An 8413-nucleotide genomic window follows, 5' to 3' on the forward strand; every position below is an offset into this window, starting at 1 on the left:
TGCACTGGGTCTTCATTGCTGTGTGCGGGCTTTTCTCTAGTTGCAGCGAGCGGGGGCTACTCTTCGTTGCAGTGCGCGGGCTTCTCACTGCGGTGGCTTCTCTTGTTGCGGAGCACGGGCTCTAGGCATGCGGGCTTCAGTAGTTGTGGCACGTGGGCTCAGTAGTTGTGGCTCGTGGGCTCTAGAGTGCAGGGTCAGTAGTTGTGGGGCACAGGCTTAGTTGCTTCCCGGACCAGGGCTCAAACCCATGTCTCCTGCATTGGCAGGCGGATCCTTTAAAGACAACCCGTGAGTTCCTGTGTGGCCTGGCCCCAGCCTGCCTCATCTTCCTTAGGGCTCCCCAAGGCCCCGCACTAACTCTTTGTGATCAGCCCTTTCAAGTCCCCAGACGAGCCATGCTTCCCCCAGCCCTTGCTCATGCCACATCCTCCCTAGAACACCCTGCCTCTATTCTGCCAGTTAGCTTCTCTTATCCATCCCTCTCAGCACCAACATCACCCTCTCGGGGAAACCCTCCCTGTTGCCCACGTGAGTTCAGAGGATGCTCTGACAGCCGGGGGTGCAGTGGTTAGGCACACAGAGCCTAGAGTCAGAATCCCTGGGTTCACAAACCCAGCTCCTCCATTTCCTTGCTGTGTGGCCTTGAGCGAAGGCTTAACCTCTCTGGGCCTCAGCTTTAGCCTGTGTGTGATGGGGGTAATTACAGCACTTACTGCGTGGAGTTGTAAATGAAAGCAATGGGTTCCTATATGTACACAGTCCCGCCACACTCTGATGCCTCAGGCAACATCGGCCATCGACAGGTGACATTAGCCTGTCACTTGCCTGCACAGTGCCAAATGGGCCCCTTTCTTCCTCAGCACTTCATCCTGGTTGGTAATTACGTGTTCATCTGTGCTGTACCTCCTTCATGAGAATGTAAGCCCTATAAAGGCATATGGGCCAGGCCTGGTTTTGCACCCCTATGCCTCCTGTGCCCAGCCTGGAGCAAGGCATGGTGACGGCCACTCAGTCAAGAGCAAAGCTTCTCCCCACTCTGAACCGCACAGCTTTTCCCCAGGACAGTGTATGATGCTTTCGGCCCGGGGTGGCCAAATTGCAACGGTTAGGCCAACTCTGGCCTACCAACTGCTTCTATAAATAAAGCTTTATTGGAACAGATCCACGCTCATTTGTTCACATATTGCCCACGGCTGTTCTCAGGCTATAAGGGCAGAGTTGAGGAATTGCAACAGAGACCATATGGCCGGCAAAGCCAGAAACATCGACGATGTGTCCCTTTACGGAAACAGTTTACCAGTGCCTGCTTTAGGTATTTGTAATGTCCTTTGAGCCAAGGCCCATGGCTCATGGGGCTGGTAGGGGGTTTAAGTGGGTTCATCCATGGAAGGCACTTAGCACAGGGCCTGGCACATAGGAAGCCCCAGAAATGTCAGTAGGTGTTACGTGGTTCCATACGCTTGCTCATAGGGGATCGATAAATATTTGTGCATTGAATAAATGAGCTATTTTCTGCCCCTCACGATAGATTTTTAGCGGTAAGACCACCCCAGCCTTAGCGGGAAGTCAGGACAATTCGTGGCGAAGTTGTGTCTGGTATGAAGGGGAAAGGACATTAGAAATAACAAAACTTGCTACCTTTTACTGCCCGCCTAGCATCAGAAACAATACAGAAATTATCCAATTTAATCCTTACAATAGTGCATCTCAAACTTTCAGACACATACAAGTCTTGTTACCAGGATCTTGTTAAAATGCAGATTCTTCTTTTTTCAATTTTATTGAAGTATAGTTGATTTACAACGTTGTGTTAATTTCTTGACCAAGGTCACACAGTTAGTTAGTGGCAAAGCCAGGATCTCAAGTTAGGTGTGACTTAACTCCAAAATCCCCATTCTGTCTGTGACATTGCCCAGCCAGAAAGACCTCTTTCGAGAGATTGTTTCAGTGGAGGGGTCCCTGCCTGCTCCAAACCAGCTTCCTGCCAGGCTGAATCTGGGTCCTGCGGACTTCGGCCTTCCTAGGCTTGGCGCTGTTTACCGGCTTCCCCTGTCACCTTTTTCTGGGCAAAGAGGCCTCTTCCAAGGGAGGCTAGTGTCTGGGTTGGCTCTGCCGGAGTGAAGAGGCTTCTGTTTGTGTTGCCTGCTTGTCGCCATATCATAAGCTGCTTTGCTACCTTGTGAAGTGGTCCTGTTTTCTCCACATTGCTCTCTGCTGGCTGAAATACAACAGACCTCTCCCTCCAGCCTCCCTGCTCTTTATCACACACACACACACACACACACACACACACACACACACACACACACACACACACACACACACACACACACACACACACACACAGTTTCTCATCTCCCTCCACAGCTGGCGCTCCCTTTCTCTGCCAGCAGGAAGGCTGAGTTGGGACATCCAGGCTCCCACAGCAGACCAGACTGAACTGGAAACGTCAGGCCCAGGGCTGCTGTGACGCATGAGCTCTGAGGACGCAGTCCCAGTCTGCCAAATGCAGCATACTGTGGGCAGGAAGAACCTGCTTTCTTGGAGGGAGAAGGTCAGAGAACTTCATCTGCCTCGCTCATCTGAGCGGCCACCACTGCCCCTTGGAAGTCACACCAGTCTCTCTTTCTTTCTTTATGCTGTCGTCCCCTTTCCGGTTCAGTCAGAAATCATATCCACGTGGAGAGGGCAAAAGCATTAGAAATCGGCTAACAGTCCACACTCATTTTACACATGGGGAAACCAGAGAGGGCAAGGTACTTATCTCAGCCACACAGCAAGTGAGTGGCAGAGCTGAGACCAGAACCCCAATTTCTGGACCCTGCATGCTTCCCAGGCTCTTTGAAAGCCCCAGAGGGAGAGTCCAGGGTAGTCCAAGAGTTGGGCTGATCTGGGCTTGAATCCTGACTTACTAGCTGGGTGGCTTTGAGCAAGTTACTTCACCTCTCTGAAACTCGGTTTTCTCATCTGTAAATTGTGGCAAAAAATACACCCTGCAGGGGTGTTACAAGGATTAAATTATAACGTGCACATCAGACCCAACATGGTGTGGGTGCTTCACCAATACTATCTCTTGTGCTCTGGGTCTTCAATACGTTCTTACCGTCTCCGCGTGCTTATGACATCCAGGTAGCTATGAGTGTGCACGTCTGGGCATGTGTGTCTGTGCGGGGGTGTGTGGGCTGGGGGATCAGGTTGGGGATACAGCTTGTCATCTCAGAAATGACTTGCAGGAAGAGAACATCCACTCGGGTCTGGGAAGGAGGCAGCACCGTCCTCGCCTGCAGTGGGAGAGGGGTACTAGATTGCCGAGTAACACAGCTGTCCTCCACCCTCTCGCCACTGCTTCTATATGGGCAGCTCAGGTCCCCCCCCCCGCCAGATACAGAACTCCACCCTTCTGCAAGGCCCCCCAAAGCAATCCACTCATCCAGGAGCATCACTTGCAGGGTAGCCTTACTGAAGAAGACCCAGGGGGGAGAGAAGGGTCTTACATCACACGTCACCGCAAACTGCCTGAAACTCTTAGAAAAATTCTTCAAGTGCTATATAGAAAAATTCTCTTCTTCACATATCCTTCGTGGCCACACTGCCACCAAAAGGAACAGGGGTGGGGCACTGGGAGGGGCACTTCCCCTCCAAAACACAGACCCTCAGCCAACCTCTGGGCCGAGCCAAAGGGCCCCTGTCTAAAAGGACTCAACTTCCTAGGTTACCATTCAAGCCACCAAAACATGTCAAGAAAGCATCCCTTTCCTTACACTAGCCTCCAGACACCTCTGTCTCCTGCCTGTCCATAGCTCCTAGGACAGGGAGTCAGGAGCCCTGAGATCACTCTCTGCCTATTTGAATCTGGATAGAAAAAAATATTTTACTTTCCAGACACACTTTGTAGAGGACTCCACCCCTCTGGGTCCCCTTTCAGACACTGTCCCCCCACTATACACCCCCTGCCGCCTTCCCTTTGCCCTCAGCCATCTGTGCCCCTCTGCACTCTCATCCTCCCACACGCAGGAGTAAAATATTCATTAAAATATTTTCTTCTCCTGCCTGTTAGCCCTTACTTCTTAACTTATCCTGAAGGGTTTTTTAATTTGCTTTTGCTTTTGCTTTTGCTTTTCTTTTTTCTTTGCAATGTGTCAGCTTCTTCCTCTTCCTGGACCACCTCTCCGTGTTTATTCACAAGGCGAGCTTGTATCAGAGGCTTACTGTGTCTTTGGCTTTGAACTAGGTGGTGGGGACAGAACAAATGAAGAGAGAGAACTGAAAAAACAGCTACATCCTGGCTCTCATGGGAACCCATGACCTATGGTGGACACATATATATATAAGCAAATATTTACTATAATAACTATCATTTATCAAATGTTTACTATGTGCCTTCAGAGACTTATCTAAGTACCTTATCAGAATTAACTCAGTTAATCCTCACAGCAATCTTAGGAGGCAGGCACTATCACCATCCCTATTTTACAGGTGAGGAAATTAAGGCACAAAGGTGAGATGACTTACCCAAACTTATCCAGCTAATAAACGCTAAAGCCAGCATCCAACCACTAAAACACACTGCCTTTCCATGTGCCCCAAGTGCCCCAACGTGCAGCGGAGAGAGCTAATAACTTTGCCTAAGGAAGTCAGGAAATGCTTTGTGTGTGGGGGGGTACTTTTGAGCTGGGTTTTGATGGATGAATAGAAGTTTGCTGAGTGAAAAAGAGCAGGAAAGACATTCTAGGAAGAAAGCTCAGTATGTCAAAAGTAAGAAACGTGCATTAATGAGTCATGGGAAGTTTGCCATGGCTGGATGAGAGGGAATGTGGGGGTGGGCAGAGACCAAGTCCCATGGGGTCCTGTGGGGCTCATGAAGCGCTGGGGTTTGATCCTTGAGGAAGTGGAGCATCCCTGAAGGGCTGTGAGCTAGACAGTGTATTGCTCCCTCTCCCTCCTTCTCTAGGACTGCGAAACAACCTCCACTCTGGTCCTGTGTCCATAACCCACCCCCCAGCCGACTCCTGTGGACTGCTCTCTCTCCTCCCTCCTGTGTCCTCCCCCCAACCCCTGTGTCATAGCCTTGCCGTTCTCTCTCCCCCACCCTCCGTGTTCTCCAGGGGCTGTGAGGGCCTCGAGCATCTTCCCCATCCTGAGTGTGATTCTGCTCTTCATGGGTGGACTCTGCATCGCAGCCAGCGAGTTCTACAAGACTCGACACAACATCATCCTGAGTGCCGGCATCTTCTTTGTGTCTGCAGGTAACAGCTGCTGAGCCAGGTGGGCCAGAGTCCAGGCCCACCGGTGGAGAGAAGGTTGAGGATGGGTGCCCAGTGGCTGGGAGGACCTGGCAGAGAGAGGAGGGGAGAGCAGAGAGGAATTTCCGGGCCTTGCAACAGGCTGAGTCGCAAGGAAGACAGGTTGTGCTGGGGCTCCCGCCCCAATGCAATGCCGAGCCCCCCCACTGAGTCCTCCAGGACCATCCCCAGACCCTGTCCTTTAGCCCAACGATGCATCTTTCTCCCACCTCCTGGAAAAAGGCCCCAATCCCAGGATCCTCTCAGGACACTAGGCCTATCCTCACTTGCCCTCTCCCCTCACTGTCCTACCCAGGTGGGAGCAGGCAGGCACCCAAAACCACATTTCTCAACCCAGTTATGTGACAAGTCACATTGGCTTCAGATGCCAGAAAAAGAACATGGGCTGTAGTATGAGCCATTTAATAAGAACGACTAACGTTTAAGCAGCACCTACCACGTGCAGACTTAACAGCTTTCATGTCTATTAACTCACATGCATCAACTCACATGTATTCACATGTATTAATCCTCTCCATGACCCGAAAGGAGTAAGCCCTATTATTTTCTTAATAGATCTTTATTGGAGTATAATTGCTTCACAGTACTGCATTAATTTCTATTGCACAACAAAGCGAATCAGTCATATGCACACACATGTCCCCATATCCCCTCCCTCTTGAGCCTCCCTGCCATCCTCCCTCTCCCACCCCTCTAGGTCATCGCAAAGCACCGAGCCGATTTCCCTGTGCTATGCAGCTGCTTCCCACCAGCCAACTATTCTACATTCGGTAGTGTATATATGTCGATGCTACTCTCACCTCGCCCCAGCTTCGCCCTCCCAACCCGTGTCCTCAAGTCCATTCTCTATGTCTACCTCTTTATTCCTGCCCTGCAACTAGGTTCGTCAGTACAGATATGGAAACTCAGACCCCGGTTCCTTTGCCAGAGGCTTTGCATCCAGGCAGTCTGGCTCTAGGAGCCAGTCTTAACCCCCTGCTACACCAGCTTCAAATCCCTGTGCAGCCTTGAGCAAGTTACTTAACCTCTCTGCAATCTGTTTTCTCATCTGCAAACCCCTTGAAAAGCACTCAGCAGTGAAGGCAGGTAGTAAATGCTCAATAAACTATATTATTATTATTACTATTATTATTACTACTCAATACATTGTAGGATGCCCCTTGCTTCTTTCCCTTCTTCCCATAGCTCTGTTTCCATTAGCTCTTCCCTTTGCAGCTCTCTCCAAATGGAATAATAGGATAGTAAGGTGATGCTTGCAACACCCTTCTAGACCGGCGCATCCGTTCGCCATGAAAACGCTGGACCAGGAAAAGACCCTCCAGCAATTCCCCGTCCCCTCATCTGCCCGGGGCCTGGCATCCTCCTTGGAAACTAACGATCCTTCCCTCTGCTTCCCTCTCCGCCCGCGCCCACCCTCTGCCCGCAGGTCTGAGTAACATCATTGGCATCATAGTGTACATATCTGCCAATGCCGGAGACCCTTCCAAGAGCGACTCCAAAAAGAATAGCTACTCGTACGGCTGGTCCTTCTATTTCGGAGCCCTGTCCTTCATCATCGCCGAGATGGTCGGGGTGCTGGCCGTGCACATGTTTATCGACCGGCACAAACAGCTGCGGGCCACGGCCCGCGCCACGGACTACCTCCAGGCCTCCGCCATCACCCGCATCCCCAGTTACCGCTACCGCTACCAGCGCCGCAGCCGCTCCAGCTCCCGCTCCAGCGAGCCCTCTCACTCCAGGGACGCCTCCCCCGCGGGCATCAAGGGCTTCAACACCCTGCCGTCCACGGAGATCTCCATGTACACCCTCAGCAGGGACCCCCTGAAGGCCGCCACCACGCCCACCGCCACCTACAACTCCGACAGGGATAACAGCTTCCTCCAAGTTCACAACTGTATCCAGAAGGAGAACAAAGACTCTCTCCACTCCAACGCAGCCAACCGCCGGACCACCCCCGTATGAAGCTCCCGCGGGCCTCGCCTGCGCCGCCGCCGCCGCCGCCTCCGCCGTCGCCGTCGCCGTCGCCGTCGCCGCCGCCGCCGCCAGGGTCCCGGACAGAGCCGGGAGGCGGGGCGCGGCCTGCGGGGTGGGCCATGGGGTGGGGGGGTGAGGGGGAGGAAGCGAAACCATCCACGGGGGACAAACCTTCCAAAAGCAAAAACAACAAAAAAAGAGAAAAACATAAGTAAATTTAAAAAAAAAAAGAACAACATATAAGAGGAACAAAGAAGCAAAACAATAGAAAATGTGCAAAACTATAAACGAGGGAAGGAAAAACAAACTTTAAAAAAGCAAGAGAGGATAAAAATTAAAAATAGAAAATAAATCTAAAAGAAAATGCATGATTTCCCATGTACCATTATTTTAACGTTTAATAAAAACCAATTTAAATGAAAACATACAAGGGAACCAAGATAATATTAAAGCAAAAAAAAGGAGAAGGAACAGAAAGGAAGGGAAATGTTCTTTGCATTTATCAGGGGTTTATGTTACTTTTTTTTTTCATGCGGAAGAGTTACTTTTCTGTTCCCTTTAACCCCAAGCTGGCTCTGCCTCCCTGGGTGAGTGGGGGGGTGGAGACTCAGGGGCCCCGGGGCCAGGTGAGCCTCCCGGTCACTGCCAGGTCCCTGGAGCTTCTGCATGGGTGCCCTAGGAACGCTAGGTGGCTTGCAAGCCGGCTCCACCCAGCATTGATGGGGCAATTGTAAGCCTCCAGGTGACCCAAGAGTCCCTGGTCCCTCCTGTCCGAAAGGTGCCTGGAGGGGGGTGCACCTGGGGCTTCTCCGGCCCCAGGGTTCCCAGTCCTTAATGGTCCTTAACCCACTGTGATGACTTCCTAGGCCTTGAGGGAAGGGAAGGAGAGGAGATGGCTGCTGGTGGCTTGCAGAGATGCCTGGAAAACCCCGGAATCCTCAGGGTGAGCCTCTTGGGGTCACTGCCCCAAGCTCCTGTCTTGGGGGCAGGAGATGCCCACCCCCCGGGGGATATAAAGCATCTCTCCCTCCTCACCCCTCACCTCAGGGCCATGCGATGACCCTGGGGCGATGGTGGACCCCCAGACTCATAAGCCCCCAGCCCCTTGGGAGGGGGGTTCACAGACCCTTTGGGGG

The 8413-nt window shown here is 51.9% G+C and overlaps 1 protein-coding gene across 1 annotated transcript in view; it reads left to right on the plus strand.

Moving 5' to 3' along the window:
- CACNG2 (calcium voltage-gated channel auxiliary subunit gamma 2) overlaps window positions 1-7265 on the plus strand; it is a gene marked incomplete at its 3' end in the record, with an annotated part of 119590 nt that extends 112325 nt beyond the window's left edge. Inside the window, exons 3-4 of the mRNA XM_079937555.1 lie at window positions 5106-5246; window positions 6730-7265. Of these exons, the coding sequence (XP_079793681.1) occupies window positions 5106-5246; window positions 6730-7265 (677 nt within the window). The remainder of the gene's footprint in view (window positions 1-5105; window positions 5247-6729) is intronic.
- Window positions 7266-8413: the final 1148 nt, after the last annotated feature.

This window comes from Stenella coeruleoalba (genome assembly GCF_951394435.1).
Source record: "Stenella coeruleoalba genome assembly, chromosome: 11".
Lineage (NCBI taxonomy): Eukaryota > Metazoa > Chordata > Mammalia > Artiodactyla > Delphinidae > Stenella > Stenella coeruleoalba.